The following is a 25309-nucleotide window of genomic DNA, read 5'->3' as shown; positions in this document are numbered from 1 at the left end:
TGGACTTGTGTTTCTATACTCTTGATGGCTCTGCCATTTATTGTATAACTCCCCCCTACATTAGTTCTTCCAAAATGCATCACTTCGCATTTATCTGGATTAAATTCCATCTGCCATTTCTCCGCCCAATTTTCCAGCCTATCTATATCCTGCTGTATTGTCCGACAATGTTCATCGCTATCCGCAAGTCCAGCCATCTTCGTGTCATCCGCAAACTTGCTGATAACACCAGTTACACCTTCTTCCAAATCGTTTTTATATATCACAAATAGCAGAGGTCTCAGTACAGAACCCTGCGGAACACCACTGGTGACAGACCTCCAGCCGGAAAAAGACCCTTCGACTGTTACCCTGTCTCTGGCCAAGCCAGTTTTCTACCCAGCTCGCCACCTGTCCTTGTATCCCATGAGCCTTAACCTTCTTAACCAACCTGTCATGAGGGACTTTGTCAAATGCCTTACTGAAATCCATGTAGACGACATCCACAGCCCTTCCTTCGTCAACCGTTTTTGTCACTTCCTCAAAAACTCCACCAAATTTGTAAGGCACGATCTCCCTCTTACAAAACCATGCTGTTTGTCACTAATGAGATTGTTCCGTTCTAAATATGCATACATCCTGTCTCTAAGAATCCTCTCCAACAACTTCCCTACCACGGACGTCAAGCTCACCGGCCTATAATTACCCGGGTTATCCCTGCTACCCTTCTTAAATAACGGTACCACATTCGCTATCCTCCAATCCTCAGGGCCCTCACCTGTGTCCAATGAAGAGACAAAGATTTCCGTCAGAGGCCCAGCAATTACATCTCTTGTCTCCCTGAGCAGTCTAGGATAGATGCCATCAGGCCCTGGGGATTTGTCAGTTTCAATGTGACCTACAAAACCTAACACTTCTTCCCTTGTAATGGAGATTCTCTCTAATGGGTCAACACCTCCCTCTGAGACACTCCCAGTCAACAAGTCCCTCTCCTTTGTGAATACCGATGCAAAGTATTCATTTAGGATCTCCCCTATTCCCTTGGTTTCTAAGCCTCCTTTGTCCCTGAGAGGTCCAACTTTTTCCCTGACAACTCTTTTGTTCCTAACATATGAATAAAATGCCTTAGGATTCTCCTTAATCCTATCTGCCAAGAACATTTCGTGACCTCTTTTTGCCCTTCTAACTCCCCGTTTGAGTTCTTTCCTACTCTCTCTGTATTCCTCCAGAGTTCCATCTGTTTTCAGATGCCTGGACCTAACGTACGCCTCTCTTTTCTTTTTGATCAGATTCTCAATTTCTCAATTTCCCTGGTTATCCTGGTTAGCCTAACCCTAATGCACATCTTTGGGAGGAAACCAGAGTACCTGGAGGAAAGCCATATAGACATGGAGAGAACGTGCAAACTCCACACAGTCACCCAAGATGGAATTGAACTCGGGTTCCTGGTGCTGTGAGGTAGCGGTGCTAACCACTGTGCCACCATGCCACCTGTAATTCTCCAATTCTGGCCTCTTCTAAATCCTCAATATTAATTGCTCCATCTTTGACAACCGTGCCTTCAGCTACCAAGGCCCTCAGCTCTGGTATACCTTCCTAAGCCTCTCTACCTCTCATTCTTCTTTAATGCACAGTTTAAGACATATCTCAATGACCAAACTTCATAGTCATTTGCCCATTCGGTCATTGTGAAATTAAATTCCATTTATGTGAGGGGCATGGACAGAGTGGATAGTCAGAAGCTTTTTCCCAGGGTGGATGAGTCAATTACTAGGGGGCATAGGTTTAAGATGCAAGGGGCAAGGATTAAAGGAAATGTACGAGGCAAGTTATTTTACACAGAGGGTGGTGGTTGCCTGGAACTCGCTGCCGGGAGAGATAGTGGAAGCAGATACAATAGTGACAAATACAAGAATAGGATGGGAATAGAGGGATATGGTCCCCGGGAGGGTAAGGGGTTTTCGTTCAGTTGGGCAGAATGATCGGTGCAGGCTTGGAGAGCTGAAGGGCCTGTTCCTGTACTGTAATTTTCTTTGTTCTATAGTGAACAAGCGGGTCCAAATATCTATGGATTGAATTATAATAGATGATGCTCATGATATAAATGTCAGTTCACCATAAATTAAATTGAAAATTTATCTTATTTAGTCACCATAAAACTAGTGGCTTTGGAAATGAGGACTTTAATACTATTTCTCAAATGGTTAACCATAATCTTGGATCTTTGTTTCAGAATCAACATCTTCATCGTTTGTCATGGAAGCTACAAAAAGCCCCATTGTTGAAATGACCACTACCATAGTTACAACAACAATGGCTTCAGGAAGAAGTATCAAGACCACAACCACCCTAGCATCGGAGAATCCTCCATTAATTCATGGAACCACTGCAAAGACACCAATAGCATCACAGCTCCCTGAGGGACCAGAATGCTGTGAAGCCACAGACAAACGGGACATACCTTGGCCCAGAACTCAACCAGGCGAGGTGGCGAGAAGGCCGTGCCCTCTGGGAACAATAGGTAAGAAACTTGTTGCTGAAATCTTTAGTTGACCAGTGGTTTTATTTTCTTAGTTGAAACTTATAAACTATGACTTACTTTTGAATGTTGATTTAGGAAGACGCAGCTTTCATTTGCTTGATTGTGGATAATGCAATATGGTTTTAAAAGAAAAAAGGGTGATTTAGACATTTAGAGTATCTTTGGCCACTGGAGTTTGAGAACTCTGCAACCTGGACACACTCAAGTGCTGAGCTACTTTCAAAAGTGTAGTTCAACGTCGTATATTTATTTGAAACCTAATTCTGAATGCCATCAGTCCATTGGACCTTTCCCATCATCAGCTAGTCATCAGAGCTATAGAATGACATCCAATTTTCCTCACCTTTCCTTGGGCTGAATGGCTTCCTGTACTGTACTGTAGGGATTCTATGGTTCTATAATATAGGCCGGGGTATTGAGTTTAAAAATTGGCAAGTCATGTTGACACTTTATAGGACCTTAGTGAGGCCGCACTTGGAATATAGTGTTCAATTCTGGTCGCCACACTACAGAAGGATGTGGAGGCTTTGGAGAGGGTACAGAAACGATTTACCAGGAGGTTGCCTGGTATGGAGGGCATTAGCTATGAGGAGAGGTTGGAGAAACTTAGTTTGTTCTCACTGGAGCCACAGAGGTTAAGGGGAGACCTGATAGAAGTCTACAAGATTCTGAGAGGCATGGACAGAGTGGATCGTCAGAAGCTTTTTCCCAGGGTGGAAGAGTCAATTACTAGGGGGCATAGGTTTAAGGTGCGAGGGGCAAGCTTTAAAAGAGATGTACGAGGCAGATTTTTTGCACAGAGAGTGGTGGGTGCCTGGAACTCGTTGCCAGGGGAGGTAGTGGAAGCAGATATGGTAGTGACTTTTAAGGGGCGTCTTGACAAGTGCATGAATGAGATGGGAATAGAGGGATATGGTCCCCGGAAGCGTAGTGGGTTTTAGTTAAGTCGGGCAGCATGGTCGGTGCAGGCTTGGAGGGCCGAAGGGCCTGTTCCTGTGACGTGGATCAGCCATCTATAAATTGCTTATGTTCATCAGCAAATTCGATCAGGTGGTGGGGGCGGGGGGGGGAGATCATTTTAAACTTCTCTACTTTAGGGGTGGGGGGGTAATCTAGCAGCAGCCTGTTACTGCACTGGACAGATTTCCATCCCATTGATTTCAAGAATTGTAGGAAAAGCTGATATAAACATTGCATTGCTCTTGGATTTTGAGTTTTCTAAGGTTCGTAATCATAGTAAGCCAGCAGATGGGATTTGCTCCCGTGAAATTTGCCTGTCGTCTGGAGGTATTTTCCCGAGTTCTATGAATGAAAAAACACACACCCACACATTTGGAGATTGAGAGGGAAAAGCAAAAGGGAAGCATGAGGAAATCATTGCATGGACAGTTATAGAACAGTACTGCTGGCTGCATTACCCCTTTTTGATTAGTCAAAATGGTCTATGACAAAAGAAGCACCTAAGAAATTGTGAAACAAAGGGGGCTGATCATTGCATCTATTTACAATTATAGACTTGACGTTTTTTCAATATCTACAGGTGTAGCCACTTATACATGTTTGTCACCTGAAGGACTGTGGGATCCATTGGGTCCAGATTTGAGTAACTGCAGCTCTCCATGGATAAACTTGCTGTCTAAGAAAGTAAGTCTCCATGTTTAAACTGATCATTTCTACAATTTGCATTCATACAAAATCTACATTGTCATTACGCCATCATTTCTTAAATTGCAAAAAACGCTGGAAAATCTCAGCGAATCTGACAGCATCTGTGGAGAGAGCTAACATTTTGAATCTGGATGACCCTTTGTTAGGTGTTCTGACGAAAGGTCATCCCCAGATTAGCTCTGTTCTCTCTCCACAGATGCTTTTAGACCTGCTGAGATTTTCTAGCACTTTCTGTTTTTGTTTCAGATTCCAGCATCCGCAGTAATTTGCTTTTATTTTGTGAATTGCATTGTTTTCTTTGCAACTGTTTTCAACTTGGGTGGAGTTGTATTGCATAGATCATGACCAAAGCAGTGAAAAGAAAATAAAGGGTGGAATGTTGTTCCAACGCTGAGTGTACTGTCGGTGGAACCATCTGTGGGTGGGATTTCCACTCAAAGGTAGGTGTCTGGTCATGCTCAATCAAGCTTTGGCTAGCCAATTAGCTATGCACAGTCCAGGGACCCAGCCAGTTATGTAGCAGGAGCAGCTAGGAAGCTGCTGACACTGCCATCAGCTCATGGCGGTTGAAGATCTGAAGGCCTTAGACACTGGGACAAGCACTCAAACCCTGCTGGTCAACAGCATCATTTTGCCTTCCACAAGGAAGGTTTTGAACTTGAATTGCTGCCACCCCTCCCCATCTTTAACACTTGGATCTCTGGAGTTGCAAACAATCATCCTGCACCCTCCCACAATTACCTTTGAACTTCCTGCTATCAGCCTCAACCCTGCCTCCATCACTTGAGCTCTGCCTTATCTGATCCTTGAGCCACTCATCATCACCCTTAATCAACTGGCACCATCAAACTACATCCCAGCACCCTGGACCTGCCCTCCTGTCACCCTTAACCCCTCCTTATAACTGTTGACCTCCCTCATAACTTTGGCTCTCCAACCCTCACCACTGACCTGCTCTCAATACTCTTCATCTACCCTCTTATCATGCTGATTGACCTTCCTGCTGTAATCCACATCCCTCCTCCTATCCCACAGAACCATTCTTAGCGGTGCTATGATCTCCTTTCCTCAGCCAGCCATACCCAAACATCCTAGACAGCTGTGACTCTCCCTTCCTCAGACAACCATACCCCGATCTCCCTGGACGGCTGTGACCCTCCCTTCCTCAGACAGCCATACCGCAACCTCCCTGGACAGCTGTGACCTTCCCTTCCTCAGACAGCCATAACCTGACTTCCCTGGACATCTGCGATCCTTCTTTCCTCAGACAACCATAACCCGATTTCCCTGGACAGCTGCACTCCTCCCTTCCTCAGACAGCCATACCTCGACTTCCTTGGACAGCTGCGACCCTTCTGTCCTTGGGCAGCCAGGCCCCAAACTCCCGTCGCCCTCCCTTCCCTTGAGGGTTATTTTGTATTTAGGAAGGACAGAAAGGAAAATGTGATGAAGCTGCATTGTTGATTAAAGAAGATGTTAATGCAACATTGAGGAAAGATATTAGCGCAAACAATGTGGAATCTGAGGGGGTTGAGTTAAGAAACACCAAGGGGCAAAAAACATTTGTGGGGTGGTCTACAGACCACCAAATTGTAGTGGCAATGTTCAGAATTGTATCAGACAGGAAATCAGAGATGCATCTGTGATAAGTAACTTTAAGCTGCATGTAGATTGGGAGAGTCAAATTAGTCATAGTACAATAGAGGAAGAATTTTTGGAGTGTATGCAGAATGGTTTTCTGGACCAATATGTGGAGGAACCAACAAGAGAACAAGCCATCTTGGGACTGGTTCTTGTGCAATGAAAAAAGATTAGTTGGCAATCTAGTTGTGAGAGAAACCTTGGGCACAGCTGCTTCACAGCGCCAGGGACTCGGGTTCGATACCCGGCTTGGGTCACTGTCTGTGTGGAGTTTGCACGTCCTCCCCATGTATGCGTGGGTTTCCTCCGGGTACTCCCGTTTCCTCTCACAGTCTGAAAGACGTGCTGGTTACGTGCATTAACCCGGACAGGTGCCGGCGTGTGGCGACTAGGGGAATTTCACAGTAACTTCATTGCAGTATTAATGTAAGCCTTATCTGTGACTAATAAATAAACTTTACTTTATAAGTGGCCATAATTCTTTGTCAAGATGGATAGTGACATCGTTGATTATGAGATCAGGGTCCTGAACCTCAATAAGGATAACTATCATGAATTGGCTATAATGGACTGGGAAATATTACCGAAAGGAAGGACAGTGGATAGGCAATGGCAGGTATTTAAGGAATGAAGAGGTGAACTCCAAAAGTTGTTCATTCCTGTTTGGCGCAAGAGTGGTAAAGGAACTGTGGACAAACCATGGATTACAAGGGAAATTAGAGATGGTATAAGATTCAAAGAAGAAGCATACAAATTAGCAAGAAAATACAATACATCTGAGGATTAGCAGCAGGTTAAAATTCAGCAAAGGAGGACCAAGTGATTGGTTAAGAAAGGTAAAATAGAGTACACAAGTAAGCTAGAACATAAAAAATGAATGTAAAAGTTTCTATAGGTATGTAAAGAGAAAAAGATTGACAAAAACTATTTCCTCGGGTGAATGGAGCGGTAACTAGGGGGCATAACTATAGGGTTCATAATGGGAGATATAGGAAGGATGTCCGAGATAGGTTTTTTACTCAGAGAGTGGTTGGGGTGTGGAATGGACTGCCTGCAGGGATAGTGGAGTCAGAAACATTAGGAACATTTAAGAAGCTATTGGATAGGCACATGGAGTACTTCGGGATGATAGGGAGGAAATAGCTTGATCTGGGTTTCGGACAAAGCTCGGCACAACATCGTGGGCTGAAGGGCCTGTTCTGTGCTGTACTGTTCTATGTTCTAAAAACGAATGTAGGCCTCTCATAGTCAGAAATGGGAGAATTCACAACGGGCAAGAAAGAAATGGCTGAGGAACTAAATTTGTACTTTGCTGCTTCACAAAGGAAACATGAATAACGTACTAGAAGTTCTGAGAGAAACAAGTATTAGTGCAGAGCTGAAGGAAATCAGTATGAATAGAGAAATAGTTTGGGGGAAATTGATGGGATGGATGAATAAGGGCCTGATAATCTTCATCCCAAGGTACTTAAGGAAGTGGCCCTGGAAATAGTAGATCCATTGATGGTCATTTTCCAAAATTCTTTGTACTCTGGACTGGTTGCTATAGATTGGAGGGTAGCTAATGTAAGATCGCAATTCAAAAAGGGAGGTAGAGAAAAATCGGAACTATAAACTAGTGAACCTAATGTTGGTAGTAGAGAAGTTGCCAAAGTCCATTATCAAGGATTTCATAGCTCAGCATTTGGAAGGCAATGGTATAATCAGAAAAATTCAGCATGGCTTTACAAAGGGGAAAATATGCTTGATGAATCTATTAGAATTCTTTGAGGGTGTAACCAGTAGAGTTGAACAAAGAGAACCTGTAGGTGTGGTCTATTTAGACTTTCAGAAGGTTTTTAACAAGGTCTCACATAGCAGACTACTATGTAAAGTTAAAGTGCATGGGATTGCAGGTAGTGCCTTGAGATGGATAGAAAGCTGGTTAGCAGATAGGAAGCAAAAGAGTTTGCATAACTGGGTCTTTTTCTGATTGTATGGGAAACTTCCAGATTTCCACTCCATCTGACGAAGGAGCAGCGTTCCAAAAGCTAATGGCATTTGCTACCAAATAAACTTGTTGGACTTTAACCTGGTGTTGTTAAAACTCTTACTACTTTTTCTGATTGGCAGGCACTGATTTTGTGGGGTATTGCAGGAATCTCTGCTGGGACCCTAGCCGTTCACATTACATATTCATGATTTGGATGAGGAAGCTAAATGTTTATCTCCAAATTTATAGATGATACAAAGCTGGGTGAGCTTTGAGGAGGTTGCAGAGATACTTCAGCATGATTTGGACAGGCTGAGTGTGTGGCATTTGCATTGCGGATGCAGTATAATGTGGATAAATGTGAGGTTATCAATTTCAGTAGCAATAATAGTAAGGCAGATTATTATTTGATTGGGTGTAAATTGACAGACGTGGATACTCAGTGAGACCTTGGTGCCCTCGTGCATAAGTCACTGAAAGTCAGTGCGCAGGTACAACAGGCAGTAAAGAAGGCAAATGGTATGTTGGCCTTCATACCGAGTGATTTGAGAATAGTAATAGGACTAGTATACAGCAGTTGTATTAGTGAGGCCACACCTAATATATTGTGTGCTGTTTTGGTGTCCTTATCTGAGGAAGGATGTTGTTGCTATAGAGGGAGTGCAGCAAAGGTTCACCAGTCTGATTCCTGGGATGGCAGGCCTGTCATATGAGGAGAGACTAAATCGGTTAGGATTATATTCTCTGGAGTTTAGAAGTGTGAGAAGGGATGTTATAAAATCCTAAAAGGATTAGACAGGTTTGATTCAAAAAGAATATTCCTGATGGTGGGGGAGTCCAGAACTAAGGGTCATAGTTTGAGGGTAAGGCCTAAGGTTTAGGAAGGAGATGAGGAGAAATTTCTTCACCCAGAGAGTGGTGAATCTGTGGAATTCACTACCACAGAAAGCAGTTGAGGTCAAAATGTGTGATTTCAAGAAGAAATCGAATCTAGCTGCTGGGGCTAAAGGGATCAAGGGATTTAGGGGAAAGGCAGGATCAGGATATTGAATTTGCTGATCAGCCATGATCAAAATAATTGGCAGAGGAGGCCTGAAGGGCCGAATGGCCTATTCTTGCTTCGAATTTCCATGTTTCCTCAGACAGCCATACCCCACGTTCTCTGGATAGCCACCACCCATGCTCAGTGCAAGAGCTCAGCCTCCTCTCCCCTTGTCTAACAAAGTTTTCCATACAAGAGACACAGCTGCTACTCCCTCCATGTTCCCCTTTGCTTGCTGCATGATACCTTTAACTGGTCATGAATCTGAAACACCATGAAATTCTTTTTTGCTGCTGAAATAATGGCAAGGGTACACTTTAATGCGGTAACCATGTATTTTAATGAGTATGCATGATATACTAATACATTAAAAATAGCTCCTCATTGCTTGCCACTGGGAACAAAAACCCACCTTTAATTCACCGCCAACTTAATTCCCAACTTTCATCCCGCTCTCAGGAAATTTACATTTCAGGTCTTGCACACTTAAGTGTCCTTGCCTCAATTCCCACTTCCGGGTGTCTCAGTAGATCCTGTGCATAGCCCAAGTAAAGAACCGATTGAAGGTGAATTACTCCATGCTTCAATGGATGGTGTAAGATGAAAGCTCCAGGCAATGCTACATACCTACCTGAAAATGTTGACATCATTTTCGCTTTCATCTGCACTCAATGCATTCAATGACAATTTGACATCAATTGCTCTAATTTGAAATGAATATGATTTCAATTTGACAGCACACACTAAACTATCCCAACCCACTCAAAGCTAATACCACACATGAAATCTATTCCCTCACTCTCAAACCAATCACAGTGCACTCAAAGCACCCCGCTGTTGCCTCAGTGTCAGAGACCCAAGTTCAATTCCAGCCTCTGGTGAATGTGTGGAGTTTGAATGTTCTCCTCATGTATGCGTGGTTTCCTCCAGGTGTTCCGCTTTCCTCCCACATTCCAAAGATGTGCAGGTTAGATGGATTAACCATGCTAAATTGCCTCTTAGCGTCCAAAGATATGTAGTTTAGGTGGATTAGGCATGGTAAATGCGAGGGGTTATATGGATAAGGTGGGGTGTGGGGAGGGAGTGTGGGTAGCCATGCGTAAGAAACACTTTCGAAGAGTCAATACAGACCAAATGGGCTGAATAACCTCCTACTGCACTGTAGGGATTCTTCAGCTCAAAGCACCCCCAGGACGTTCACAGCGATCCAGGCGATCCCAGTGCATTCGTGGGCATCCCGGCATGCTTGCGGCGATCCTGGGGTGCTCGCGGCGATCCCAGGGAGCTCAATGATATTCCATCACATTCAAAGCCAATTCGGTGCATTCAAAGATATCCCAGCACACTCAATCCTATCCCACTTGCTCAAAGCTATTACAGCGTACTCCAAGCTAATCCAACATGCTCAAAACTATCCCCTATCTCTCAAACCCATCCGATGCACTCAAAGCTATTTCAACATGCTCAAAGCTATCCCCACGTGCTCAAAAATATCTCCAGCGTGCTCAAAGCTTTCGGGCATGCTCAAAGTTATCCCCAGGAGCTGTTGTGGTGTGCTGGTCTCCACAATCAAATTCTCCCCCTCCTCCAGCCAATCTCTCCCTCTCCCTCCAGCCAATCTCTCCCTCCGCCTCCAGCCAATCTCTCCCCCTCCCTCCGGCTGCTGTCTCCCCCTCCCTCCGGCCACTCTCTCCCCCTCCCTCTGGCCGCTCCCTCCCCCTCCCTCCGGCCGCTCCCTCCCCCCTCCCTCTGGCCGCTCCCTCCCCCTTCCTCCGGCCCCGCTCTCTCCCCCCTCCCCCCGGCCCCTCCCTCTCCCCCCTCCCTCCGGCCCCTCTCTCAACCCCCTCCCTCCGGCCCCTCTCACTCCCCCCTCCCTCCGGCCCCTCTCTCTCTCCCCTCCCTCCGGCCCCTCTCTCTCTCCCCTCCCTCTGGCCCCTCTCTCTCCCCCCCTCCCTCCGGCCCCTCTCTCTCCCCCCCTCCCCCTGGCCCCTCTCTCTCCCCCCGCCTCCCTCCGGCCCCTCTCTCTCCCCCCCTCCCTCCGGCCCCTCTCTCTCCCCCCTCCCTCCGGCCCCTCTCTCTCCCCCCCTCCCTCCGGCCCCTCTCTCTCCCCCTCCCTCCGGCCCCTCTCACTCCCCCATCCCTCCGGCCTCACTCTCTCCCCCCCTCCCTCCGGCCCCCCCTCTCTCCCCCCTCCCTTCTCTCTCCCCCCCTCCCTCCGGCCCCTCTCACTCCCCCCTCCCTCCGGCCCCTCTCTCTCCCCCCATCCCTCCGGCCCCTCTCACTCCCCCCTCCCTCCGGCCCCTCTCTCTCTCCCCCCTCCCCTCTCTCTCCCCCCCTCCCTCCGGCCCCTCTCTCTCCCCCCCTCCCTCCGGCCCCTCTCACTCCCCCCTCCCTCCGGCCCCTCTCTCTCCCCCCTCCCTCCGGCCTCTCTCCCCCCTCCCTCCGGCCCCCCCTCTCTCCCCCCTCCCTTCTCTCTCCCCCCCTCCCTCCGGCCCCTCTCTCTCCCCCCTCCCTCCGGCCCCTCTCTCTCCCCCCTTCCCTCCGGCCCCTCTCTCTCCCCCCCCCTCCCTCTGGCCCCTCTCTCTCCCCCCTCCCTCCGGCCCCTCTCTCTCCCCCCTCCCTCCGGCCCCTCTCCCTCCCCCCGGCCGCCCTCTCTCCCCCCTCCCTCCGGCCCCTCTCCCTCCCCCCGGCCGCCCTCACTCCCCCCTCCCTCCGGCCCCTCTCTCTCCCCCCCCTCCCTCCGGCCCCTCTCTCTCCCCCCTCCCTCCGGCCCCTCTCTCTCCCCCCTCCCTCCGGCCCCTCTCTCTCCCCCCTGCCTCCGGCCCCTCTCTCTCCCCCCTCCCTCCGGCCCCTCTCCCTCCCCCCGGCCGCCCTCTCTCCCCCCTCCCTCCGGCCCCTCTCCCTCCCCCCGGCCGCCCTCTCTCCCCCCTCCCTCCGGCCCCTCTCCCTCCCCCCGGCCGCCCTCTCTCCCCCCTCCCTCCGGCCCCTCTCCCTCCCCCCGGCCGCCCTCTCTACCCCGTCCCTCCGTCCCCTCTCTCTCCCCCCTCCCTCCAGCCCCTCTCTCTCCCCCCTCCCTCCGGCCCCTCTCTCTCCCCCCTCCCTCTGGCCCCTCTCTCTCCCCCCTCCCTCCGGCCCCTCTCTCTCCCCCCTCCCTCTGGCCCCTCTCTCTCCCCCCTCCCTCCGGCCCCTCTCTCTCCCCCCTCTCTCCAGCCCCTCTCTCTACCTCCTCCCTCTGGCCCCTCTCTCTCCCCCCTCCCTCCGGCCCCTCTCCCCCCCCCCCTTCCCCATCCCTCCGGCCGCTCTCTCGCCCCCTCCCTCCAGCCACTCTACCCCCCCCGCCCCACCCCACCAGCCATTATTGCCCCCACTCTCGATCCACACTCTCTCCAGCCAAATAAATCAAAAAATTGGTTCAGATAATCAGGAGGACTGACAACCCAGTTCAGAGGGAAGATCAAAACCTGAAACATTTTCTCTCTCCACAGGTGCTGGCGGACCTGCAATGTATTCCCAGAAATTTTTGTTTTTATTTCAATACAATTCTGTTTCACGCAGTGCTAAATGTTTATTTTTACAGAGAAGGGCATAGGTCATTTTTTAATATTGGCCAAATTGCTTCCATAGTTTTTAACAGAATAACATAATTGTGAGCCAGTTGTTTAGTCCATATACAGAGCTCCTTTAAGTACTAGTCACGGTTTACTGCAGTCTGTAGAAACTTAATGAGCTGTACCATAAGCATTTCATTTTGTGGGAATCTGAATGTATTCAGTTCTTCTTCAGCTGTTTTTGAAAATGTTAATGTGTCATAAGCATTCATCAGCGTTAAAAAGGCATTAAAATGTGGGATACAGTTTTTCACAGATAAAAATGAGGTGAAATTAAAGTATCTGTTGTGTCTTGAATCCACATTAGTGATGTGCAGTGGTGCTGTAAATTGATTTTTATTAGAAAATGAAGACCAGATGGGACTTTTCACCATTAAGTTTTTAGTTTGGAGTTTTTTTTTTTGCAAGCATGCTTTTGTGAAAATGTGCTAAATTTGTGTCAGTTCAGTTTGTTTGCTCATTCGACCAAAATGATGAAGGATTCCCTGAAATCTGGATAAATTAGTCAGGCTGAGTTGGAGAAGTGTTCAACTTGTGTTTGCTAGGCTTGTGAAAAAAGCCTCCATAATGGATAATATTTCTGCTCTAGCGTGTCTGTGTATTCTTAGGGCAATGGTCCACTTCAACTCTCATATTGAGTAATTTCAGCTCAGTTTTCCTCGACTAGTTTCTAATGTTTGGCACCTTAAATTATCAAGATTTCTAAATGTATGATTGCTGGAGCTTGCTTATTTTTTTGGTACAGAGTGCAACTCAAAAAGCAACATTTTTATAGGCTTTTACTTTGCTGGAAGGAACATTCACAATTCTTGATTTAAAAATAAATGATTTATTTAAATAATTTTGTAAATACAGTAGGAGGTTCAGACATTGGAGAAAAAGTTGCAGATCTGTTGCCACTCTTGGAATATTTGTCCCCTGCATCAAACTTTTGTGGGTTCAGACCCCATTCCAGAAACTTGAGCATATAATGTAGGTTGACACTGCAGTGCAGTACTGAGGGTGTGCTGCCTTTTCAAGTACTGTCTGAAGGAAGGCAGTGAAGGTGTCCTGACCAATACAGATCCCTCAACCAACATCACTGAAGCAGATTATCTGGCTAGTTATCTCATTGTAGTTTGTGGGATCTTGCTCGCTGAAAATTGGCCACCCAGTTTTCCAATACAAGCAGTGACTCCCTGCAAAACTATTTAATTAGCAGTGAAACATCTTGGGCACTCTGTCAAAAATATGAAGGCAAATTATTTAATTGAATCCAAACCCAGCCAATATAATGACCTGACTATGTTAGGGGTTGTGGGTTCCAACAGAAAAAGAAAAGACTTGGTTTGCACACACAGATTCAAAGTAACATACAACAGGTTTATTGAAAGAGATGTTGAACGGGATTTTCTCTAAGTGGAGAATAGGTGAGAAAACAGTAGGCCAGGGAAGTTGGCTGCAGACTGCAAGGGGTGTTATTGTACAGGCGCTTCAATCTCCCAGTATAATGTTTACATCATGTACACTGTGAGATCTGTCACTTCCCCACCCCTCCCAAAAATCACCCTTTCCCGCCACTTGATCGCACACCCAACTGATCTATCTCCCCCCTCCCACTTCTGCAGAGTTGCCCTTGCCCCATCCCTCTCGGTGACAAGCTAGCAGTACCAGGGTGACAGGTGGGCACTGCCTAGCCCTGCCCCCGACCACCTGAGGGGCTTCATTGGTCTCTGGCCCCACCAGCAAGGCCCTCACATCTGATCCCTGTTGGTGCGACCATCTGTGATCCTTGCCAGTGAGGACCTCGAGCAGTGAGGGGGCGAAGGTAAACGCACCTGGTTGATTGCATCCGGACTTGTTAATGACATGTTAAAATGGGGCCAGCTGCTTCATCAATGACCTTCCATCCATCATAAGGTCAGAAAAGGGGATGTTCGCCAATGATTGCACAGTGTTCAGCACAATTCACGACTCCTCAGATACTGAAGCAGTTTACGTTCAAATGCTACAAGATCTGGAAAATATCTAGGCTTGGGTGACAAGTAACATTCATGGCGCACAAATGCCAAACAATGATTATCATCAGTAAGAGACACTCTTACCACTGTTCCTTGGCATTCAATGGTGTTACCATTACTGAATCCCCCACTGTCAACATCCTGGGGGTTACCATTGACCAGAAACTCAACTGGACTCGCCACATCAACACAGTGGCTTCAAGAGCAGGTCAGAGGCTAGGAATACTGTGACGAGTAACTCACCTTCTGACTCCTCAAAGCCTGTCCACCACCTCCATCAAGGGGCGGCTGGATATAGCACTTGGGGTGAATGGGATCAAAGGTTATGGGGAAAAGGCAGGATTAGGCTATTGAGTTGGATGATCAGCCATGATCATAATGAATGGCGGAGCAGGCTCGTAGGGCCAAATGACCTCCTCCTGCTCTTATCTTCTATGTTTATATGTCTATGTTTCTTCAAAGCACAAGTCAAGAGTGTGATGGAATACTCCCCACTTCCCTGGATGGGTGCAGTTCCAACAACATTCAAGAAGCTTGACACCATCCAGGACAAAGCAGCCCGCTTGATTGGCAGCACATCAACAAACTTCCACCAATGCTCAGCAGCAGCAGTGTGTACTATCTACAAGATGCACTGCAGCAATTCACCAATGATCCTTAAAAAGCACTTTCAAACCCACGACCACTTCCAACTAAAAAGACAAGGGCAACAGATACATGGGGAAACCACCACCTGCAAGTTCCCCTCCAAGCCACTCACCATCCTGACTTGGAAATACATTGCCGTTCCTTCGTAGTCGCTTCGCTGGGTCAAAATCCTGGAATTCCCTCCCGAATGGCATTGTGGGTCAACCCACAGCACGTGGACTGCAGCGATTCAAGAAGGCAGCTCACCATCACCATCTCGAGCAACTAGGGATGGGCAATAAGAGCTGGCCCGCCAGAGATGCCCATGTCCCACAATTGAATTTTTAAAAAATCGGAAGAGGCTCACCCTATCTTAGTGGCTCGCCACACCAATCGACCAGCATGGCGAGCCAGTAAGATCACACCTGTTCTCTCCTCTGCACAGAATACAAAACTGAAAGTAAATCAGCAACTTTATGACATCGCCATCAAATCATGTGACGAGTTCTTCAACCCTTTTAAATATGTAACAGACATTTGAATATTCTATACCATTCAGAACCTTTTGTTTTCATGGTCTCATGGAATCAAACAAAATCAAAATATGCTGTATAATTGTGGCAATAGTAGTTTAGTGATGATCTTGTTATGTAATCCAACTTGTTGTCCTGTGGAGCAGAGACTGGGAACTCCAAGTCCCACAGGCCTCAGGAGTTTCACGCATGCGTAGGCCAGTCTTAGAAGTCTTAGAAACCCTACAGCACAGAAAGAGGCCATTCGGCCCATCGAGTCAGCACCGACCACAATCCCACCCAGGCACTACCCCCATATCCCTACATATTTACCCACTAATCCCTCTAACCTACACATCTCAGGACACTAAGGGCAATTTTAGCATGGCCAATCAACCTAACCCGCACATCTTTGGACTGTAGGAGGAAACCGGAGCACCCGGAGGAAACCCACGCAGACACGAGGAGAATGTGCAAACTCCACACAGACAGTGACCCAAGCCGGGAATCGAACCCAGGTCCCTGGAGCTGTGAAGCAGCAGTGCTAACCACTGTGCTACCGTGCCTGCCACACAGTCTGTTTTGATCCTTATACGGTGGACAAATAACTGCAAGTAGACGTCTTGTTAGTACAACCAAAATTTATTTAAGACACACAATCAATAATCACCACCCAACCAACAATAAGTTAGCTTTACAGAAAATACTAGAGTTCAAGTCCAATACAAGACCTTGACTTAACTTTGCGTGACTGGCAAGTACCCAAGCAGATATTGGCCTTTATCTGTGTGCTGGTCTCGGTCGTCCTCTGCGTAGTCTGGTCCTTTGGTCTGGTCTGGCACTCTGGCTCTGGTCTTCCTTCCTTCTTGGGTGTGGTGGCTCTCCTCGTGCTGGTCGTCGCTGGCGATGGTCACCGGTGTTGTAGCTCGTCCGTGGGGTCAGAGAGAGAGAGATTCTTGGTTGTGCAGCACCCTTTATACCCCGTTGGGTTTCGCGCTCCTTTTGCCATTGCCAATCAATCGATCAGGACTTGATCAAACTGATCGATAAAGTCCAATCAGGTGCTGCCACACCAATCTCTGGGTGTGTCCCCAATGGCCATGTCTGCAGGTGCTGGGGGCACGTAGAGTTCACAGCTCCCTCCCAAATAAGGGGTTACGGAGCTCTTATGTCTGGTAAACAACCCAGTTTGACCAGAAAGTCTCTTTTGTCCTGGAGATGACCCATACCCTGTGTATTCACTCGTCCGGGTTGCAGCCTGTTTATCTCTGTCTTTTAGGCTGCAGCCTGTCGTTTTAGTTCTTGCCCAATTGTCCCAGAGTGCTTTACAAATCCCCATTTTAGATGGCCCGTTTGGCCACACCAGGGCTTGTTGTACATTCGTGGCCATAGCAGCATAGTGGTTATCTTACTGGTCTTGTAATCCAGAGGCCTGGACTACATTTCTGAAGATATATGTTTATATCCCATCAGAGAAGCTTAGGGAATCAGTAACAGAGACTATGAAACTACTGGATTGTCAGAAAAAGACATCTGGTTTACTAATCTCCTTCAGGGAGGGAAATCTGCTCTCCTTGCTCAGTTTAGCCTTTTTACATGACTCCAGACCTCCAGCACTGTGTTGACTCTTGCCTGCTCTCTGAATGGCCTTGCAAGTCATTCAGTTGCACATGAATGGGCCATGAAAGCTGACTTTGCCAGTTTCAATTTTTTCCAGAAAGCTGAGAGATCTTTAAAGCTCATCACTATTTCCTCAGACTTATACTTAATACAAATGCACATAATCTTGTTTGGACAAGAATCAAATGGTGTATATGTGAATTTAAAGAAAGCAAACAAATTAAGTGGTAACATTCATCACATGCACATGAGTATAAATTATAAACATGTAAAAACAAAAAGGTCATTAAATTCCTATTGTAGAGGGATGTTTTTGTGTTTTTACAAGTGTGATCTCCCATCTGCACAATTCCTCCTCTTATGACCATCATATTTCCTTATCCCGATTGTGCCAAAGGACACTCAATCACAATATAAATAGATGAGAAAGGCATTCTAACACTTCACCCACCCTGAAAAACTGTGTAACCCCATTATTGAAGCCAACTATCAGTTAAATCATGAGGAGGGCACGGGAGCCGGCATAGACATGCATGTTCCTAAACTGCCCATGTACCCATTGGGATGACACATAATCTTTCAGTATTTCTACAAGAACAAAGAATAGTACAGCACAGGAAACAGGCCCTTCGGCCCTCCAAGCCTGTGCCACTCCTTGGTCCAACTAGACCAATCGTTTGTATCCCTCCATTCCCAGGCTGCTCATGTGACTATCCAGGTAAGTCTTAAACGATGTCAGCGTGTCTGCCTCCACCACCCTACTTGGCAGCGCATTCCAGGCACCCACCATCCTCTGTGTAAAAAACATCCCTCTAATATCTGAGTTATACTTCGCCCCTCTCACCTTGAGCCCGTGACCCCTCGTGATCGTCACTCCTGATCTGGGAAAAAGCTTCCCACCGTTCACCCTATCTATCCCCTTCATAATCTAGTACACCTCTATTAGATCTCCTCTCATTCTCCGTCTTTCCAGGGAGAACAACCCCAGTTTACCCAATCCCTCCTCATAGCTAAGACCCTCCATACCAGGCAACATCCTGGTAAACCTTCTCTGCACTCTCTCTAAAGCCTCCACGTCCTTCTGGTAGTGCGGCGACCAGAACTGGACGCAGTACTCCAAATGTGGCCTAACCAGCGTTCTATACAGCTGCATCATCAGACTCCAGCTTTTATACTCTATACCCTGTCCTATAAAGGCAAGCATACCATATGCCTTCTTCACCACCTTCTCCACCTGTGCTGCCACCTTCAAGGATTTGTGGACTTGTACACCTAGGTCCCTCTGTGTTTCTATACTCTTGATGGCTCTGCCATTTATTGTATAACTCCTGCCTACATTATTTCTTCCAAAATGCATCACTTCGCATTTATCTGGATTACATTCCATCTGCCACCTCTCCGCCCAATTTTCCAACCTATCTATATCCTGCTGTATTGCCCGACAATGCTCATCGCTATCCGCAAGTCCAGCCATCTTCGTGTCATCCGCAAGAAGACAGGAGGGAGGTGGCCTGCCCAACATTAGAATCCTCACCCTTTTTGAGGAGAAGGCTGCCAGTTAGGGAAGAGCAGGACTGTGTATGCTGTATAGATAGGCTGGAAATGTGGGCAAAGAAATGGCAGATGGAGTTCAATCCTGATAAATGCGAAGTGATGCATTTTGGTAGAACTAACGTACGGGGGAGCTATACGATAAATGGCAGAACCATAAAGGGTGTAGATACGCAGAGCGACCTGGGTGTGCAAGTCCACAGATCCTTGAAGGTGATGTCACAGGTGGAGAAGGTGGTGAATAAGGCATATGTCATGCTTGCTTTTATAGGACGGGGCATAGAGTATAAAAGTTGGGGTCTGATGTTGCAGTTGTATAGAACGTTGGTTCGGCCGCATTTGGAATACTGCGTCCAGTTCTGGTCGCCACACTACCAGAAGGACGTGGAGGCTTTGGAGAGAGTACAGAGGAGGTTTACCAGGATGTTGCCTGGTATGGAGGGGCTGAGTTATGAGGAGAGATTGGGTAAACTGGGGTTGTTCTCCCTGGAAAGACGGAGGATGAGGGGAGACTTAATAGAGGTGTATAAAATTATGAAAGGCATAGATAAGGTGAACGGTGGGAAGCTTTTCCCCAGGTTGGTGGTGACGTTCACGAGGGGTCATAGGTTCAAGGTGAAGGGGGGGAGGTTTAACACAGATATCAGAAGGACATATTTTACACAGAGGGTGGTGGGGGCCTGGAATGCGCTGCCAGGCAAGGTGGTGGAGGCGGACACACTGGGAACGTTTAAGACTTATCTAGATAGCCATATGAACGGAGTGGGAATGGAGGGATACAAAAGAATGGTCTCGTTTGGACCAGGGAGCGGCACGGGCTTGGAGGGCCGAAGGGCCTGTTTCCTGTGCTGTATTGTTCTTTGTTCTTTGAAGGCAAGAGAAGGCTCACCCAGCAAGCCAGTAAGGATGGATCCACTCTGCAGCTAACAGATGCACTGAGTGAGACATCACTTTAATAAAGGAGCCTGCTTAAACAAACCACTTTCTTTGCTCCTTTCTTCGCAGCAAGAAAAGGTGGAGCCCCACAAGAGACATCAGCCACAGACCCAGTCCCAACCCCATCTCTGAGGACGATACCTCAGAAGCCTCAGAGGATGCATCATCATGGCATTCACCTGCACCCTCCACCAGCACGCAGGTATTCACCTTGGGTGCATGTTTTAGGCCAGACTCAGCGTGAGTCTGGTGACACAGGTCCACAGCTGGCAGAGGCAGTGACAGCTGAAGCCTCTGACTCTTGGAGGCCTGCTGGAGACCAGGCCCCTATTGAGCCCCAACCAGATGACGAGCTTCTGGACTCAGCCTTAAGAGACTATGTTGGACGTGCAGAAACAAACAGAGAAGCCAGAGGCCATGTGCAGATAGAACCAAAGGCTGGAGGAGTCCATCCACATTCTGTCTGATGTGGCTCTGGCATGTGAGCACTTGGCTACCTCCATGGGAAAGGGTGGTGGCTGCCTTGGAGACCCAGGTCCAGCAAGAGACACAGCGGCTGCTGGATATGTACTTTGGCCTGCAATCTGTTGCTCTACATATGGATGCAGTGCAGTAGTGACTGGGCAAGGGGTGCCTCAACCTTCTTTCAGGTGCCCCTTCTCCCCATGGAATCAGGGAGGTATCATTGGGCACCCACAGGGAGGAGGAGCAGCAGTCAACCACCCTGTGGCTTCATCAGAGAATGCACCTAGTATGCCCAGCCACTTCACCTCCATTCTGCCAGTGACCCCATTACTCCCAGCAGTTCAGGCCAAGGAGGGTGTATCAACACCTGAGCAGGAGACACTTTGCAGGCAAAAGCCCTCGAGGTCTCATGCCACCAGAGGATGCCCACCAAAGTCAATACAGTCAGCAGAGGTTTGGGAGTCAGCAGGCTGTCTCCACCTTTGCTGTGGACGTAGTGGCTACATCTCGGCATAGCAGTAGGAAATATAAATGAGTTTTGAACGCACACAGTTGGCAGAGGTATACAACCAATGTATGTACTTTTGGTACTTGTAAGTGTATGTCCATCTTCACAATTTCGAGTGTCCGAGATTCCATCTTGTGCCGAGTTGCTTCAATGAATTTTGGTCCCCATAAGTCCGAAAAATAACTCTTATAGATTCAGTTTTCTCACATTATCAACATAGTGATTGCTCAATTATCCTACATATGCAAGATTAAGCATTGGCCATCATTTGTGAGTCTGCTGCCTGCAGGCATCACGCAAATCATTATTTGCAGCTCACCATGTCTGACCTCTGAAAATGATGTTTTGCACAGAGTTAGAGTCATAGATGTTTACAGTATGGAAACAGGCCTTTGGCCCAACTTGTCCATGCTGCCCAGTTTTTACCACTAAGCTAGTCCCAATTGCCCACATTTGGGCCATATCCCTCTATGCCTATCTTACCCATGCCACTTTCGAGAGACAGTTCAGTGAGATCATTGCATCTCCTGCTGCTGTTGTCCTGATGTGAGATTTGGGTGGATGACCTGAGTATTCAAGGGAGTTAAACCTGCTGTATGATTCATCGGCGAGATTCTGTCACTGTATCTCAGAGCTACTCACCCCTTTGGGTGATCTCCTTGCAGCTGCTTGCTTTTTTATTGAATAAATGTTACAGCTTTATACAGAGATATCTGCCTCGTGAGTTTTATATTGTTTAAAGTTAAGACCGTTCCGGTCATTATCGATTTACAGAAGAGACCAATTTGGGCCTGTCTTTGTCTCCGTGCCGTAGATTCTATAATTCTATAAATGGCAAGGAATACTGTAGATGCAGTTTCAGAGTATTAAGTGCGAAGCTCCACACTGGTTTAGATATCCCTAGATGTCTGGAGAATGCAGTGGTGAGCATTTCCAATCCTTAATGGCCATCATTGGTGATCCTTAGCCATCATTTTGAGCTAATATGTAGCTGAAGATTGCAAGTAAGGAGGCAATGGGCAGGTTAGCCTTGACTGCAGAAGGATTTGAGTGTAGGATTAAAGTGGAACTTGCACACTTGACTGAAGTCTTTGTCAGACCTTGAATGGGGAATTGTTTGGCCATATTCTCTCCTTATCAATGGATATGCTAAACCTCGCACAAAATGTTTGTCACCCAAGTGGACCAGATCTCCATAAAAGACCAGGAGATGGGAGAGGGTAAAGTTTGCCTGTTGTCCGGACTGTGCTGAGGAATGTGAGCAGTTGGAAAAGGCCTCTACAGACTCCAGGCAAGAAAGAAGTTTACTTTACCCGGGTATCCACAGTGACAGATGACAATCTCTCACTAACGCTAAGGTTATCTGGGAGTGATGCTGCAAATGGAGGACCCAGAGTTGTTGGTACTCAACAAGCCACAATGGAGATGAGACAACTTAATGAGTGGAATACAAAGTAACTTCAAAACTAATTGACTTGATAAAGATGTCAAGTGATATGAGTTTACTATGGGTGAGTGGTGATCAGGGGGCAGGAATATGACCTTCCCTGGTAAGTTGTTCTCATGCTGCTCCCTTCTGTGTACCTGGTTCTGCTGGAAAGAACTCCCTACAATATCTGCCCTCCATTGAGATCAGGTGTGAGGGTGACATGAGTCTGTCGAGGTAAGATTTGATATTGCTTCCAAGTTACCATGCATACTGTCTTTTTGGTGACATTAGAAAAATGTCAATTTTACTCACAAGTGCCTGAGATGCAGGAGAATAACGCTCGTTGCAGGTTCTAACGCATGCATTTAGCACCAGGGTTCTGTGCATCAGCATAGTTTGGCACATGCAAAGGACAAAGCCACCAGCAGGGCAGATGTTAAGCAGTGCAATTTAATTCAGCTATCCTAAATCAAGGTACATTGGAGCAGAGCATTGTATCTGTAAACAAAAAGGAGCTAGACCTTCCCATCCAGCAGAGGATAGCAGACTATTCTGTCTAAAATCTAGTAGCTATTATGTGTCATACGGTACCCCTACAATGGCCTCTGCATGTGCCTCACTGAAATCCTGGCACTTGTCATCTCTTCACCATCCTCATTTTCACAAGAGACAGCTTGGTTTTCCACATCTCCCTCAGCCAAAGCATTCTCCCTTTGGAGGACAAAGTTGTGCAGGGCATAGCATGCAACAATGAAGTGGGACGCTCTCTGGATGAGTATTGGAAAGCCCGCCTTAGCAGTCAAAACAGATGCACCTCATCGTTAGGAAGCTCATTGTCTGCTCATTGTCTTGTGGAGACATGTGCACCATTGTAGCTCTCTTCAGCAGCATTCTGCAGATGGCCAAGTGGCATCACGAGCCAGATCTTCTGTGGATATCCCTTGTCCCCAGTGAGCCAGACCTGCAATCACCAAGGTCCTTTAAAAACCTGTGGCACCTGGAAATTCAGAACTTGGGTGCTGTGAGAGCTGCCTGGGAACAGAGCACAAAATGCAGGATTTCTGTGATTTCATATCAGCTGCACTTTCAAAGACTGGAAATCTTTCCGACTGATAAATCCGACTGGCTGTTGTCAGGAAGCTCTCAAGGCCACATGTGTGCAGTGAGTAGCCCCTTGCACTTGTGCAAAACCAGCGATTGCTGCAAAACATAATACTCTTGCAGCCTAGCTTTCCTGAACAGGATATCCGTTACCTCCCATTTGCATTTGTGCATCATGGAGGGATGCTGCACAGGTCCCCAGTGGAGCGTGGAAGAAGTCACTGGCAAAGAGGTTTAAGGCTATGGTGGCCATTAATATCACTGGCATAGGATTGCCTCCTAATCTTTGCAGCCACAGGCCCTCGTGGAAAAGGTGGTAGATGTGAGCAGCCATAAGGGACATCCTAAGGCACCTTCGGCATTGTCTTTTGTTCATCTGCAGATAGGTGCACTGCCTGTGAAATAACAGTGGACATGCCATTGCACTGGCCCCTGGTTCCCAGCATCCTGACCTTTTTGGGGCCCTGCTGCCTCTTGTTGCTCAGTCATTACTCATCCTGGCCCTGTGCTAACTTGCGATGGGCCTCCTCTTCTACTACTAGATGGAACCAGTAGAACAACGAGGGTTCCTGGAGCCTGCATCTTCTAGGCCTGAGTAGATCTTTGAACAACGTGCAGAAATCTAATGAGCATATTCTTTGCAGATTTGATCCATCTCAGAGCCACAAAGCCAGTGCTAAGTCCTGTGCCTAGTTTCCACGTAGGCATGGCATCTTCATCCCACTGTTTCCAGGTGAAGGTTTTCCTGGAGAAGCACGGATGGGTGTTCTGCACATGGAGACATTGCTCTTTGACTGGGATGATGAAAGCCGTGTGTGAGAATCCTCCCTCAGACACGATTCAACTTGCTTCCACTACCCTCAAATTCTGTAGAAAAACCATTGCCTTGGCAGCATAGGAAGATTTACCATAGGAGCCCTTGTCAGCCATAATTATTTATCCAAGTAGTTGGAGGTTTAGAGTTGTGGCTTGGCTGTCGTCTAACAGCCGTGCCCCTTGGAGGATTGATCTCTCGCTCTCTCCCTTCATCCTTGCCTCTGACAGCAGTCGATGGCAAATTGCACAGAATGGACAGCTGCTCCAGACTGTGCTGGGATCTTGATGCTATTAGACTTATGATTCAGAAATAAACCTGCTGCCATGTAGGCTTCACCATAGAGAGGGGAATACAACTTAATGTGGTTGCATCAGTTGCCTCATGATTATTAGGGTTTTCTTTGATTGGTCAAATGTGCTGACCTTGAATTCCACCCACCTGAAAAGACCCTCCCACTTGAGGACTTGCGTATAGAGCAACTGTGTTTTCAAGGAGATATTTAAAAATGATGCGCATCACATTTCAAACTTGCTCCCACCTTCTACACTCCCTTGTCACCCACCAACCTCCCCCCCCGCCCTTTACCTTGACCCACCCAATAAAATCATTCTTCTCCCCTCTGTCATCCTTGAAGCTAGCCTTGAACCTACAGCTGTTGCCCTCCATATGCCCACTCTGATCATTCACATTATCCAAGCCACCTGTGTTGTCTGTTTTCCTGATGCCCCCTCATGAAGTCTTGGACCTGCCATCCTATCACATTCAATGCTTTAAAGCGACAGTAATGGGTAGGTTCGGGGGGGTGGTTGAAGGCAGTGGAGAATAATGCATTGACGAAAGGGAAATCATGCCTGACAAATCTACCTAAATTCTTTAAGGATGCAACTGGAGCTGAGAGTGGATGTGGTTGATTTAGACTTTCAGAAGGGTTTCGACAATAACAGATTACGATGTAAAGTTAAAGTGCATGGGATTCTGGTTAGTGTCTTGAGATGGATAAAAAGCTAGTCAGCAGACAGCAAGCAGAGTTGGAATAAATGGGTATTTTTCCGATTGGCAGGCAATGACTAGTGCGGTACTGCAGGGACCTGTGCTAGGCCCTTAACTGTTCACGTTATATATTAATGATCTGGACAAGGAAACTAAATGTATTATCTCCAGATTTGCAGATGATACAAAGCTGGGTGGGACAGTGAGCTGTGAGGACGATGCTGAGTGAGTGGGCATATACATGGCAGATGCAGTATAATGTGGATAAATGTGAGATTATCCACTTCAGTACTAAAATAAG

The 25309-nt window shown here is 47.3% G+C and overlaps 1 protein-coding gene across 3 annotated transcripts in view; it reads left to right on the top strand.

Annotated features, from left to right (window-relative positions):
* Nucleotides 1-25309, top strand: part of LOC144494796 (adhesion G protein-coupled receptor L3-like) — a 978643-nt gene that overhangs the window by 722092 nt on the left and 231242 nt on the right. For all 3 annotated transcript variants that reach the window (XM_078214147.1, XM_078214145.1, XM_078214146.1), the window contains exons 7-8: nucleotides 2213-2500; nucleotides 4062-4165. In XM_078214147.1, the coding sequence (XP_078070273.1) occupies nucleotides 2213-2500; nucleotides 4062-4165 (392 nt within the window). The remainder of the gene's footprint in view (nucleotides 1-2212; nucleotides 2501-4061; nucleotides 4166-25309) is intronic.

Source organism: Mustelus asterias, chromosome 6 (assembly GCF_964213995.1).
Source record: "Mustelus asterias chromosome 6, sMusAst1.hap1.1, whole genome shotgun sequence".
NCBI classification, from domain to species: Eukaryota; Metazoa; Chordata; class Chondrichthyes; order Carcharhiniformes; family Triakidae; genus Mustelus; species Mustelus asterias.
Note: the sequence above shows the minus strand (reverse complement) of the source record. Positions and strands in the feature narration are given on the sequence as shown.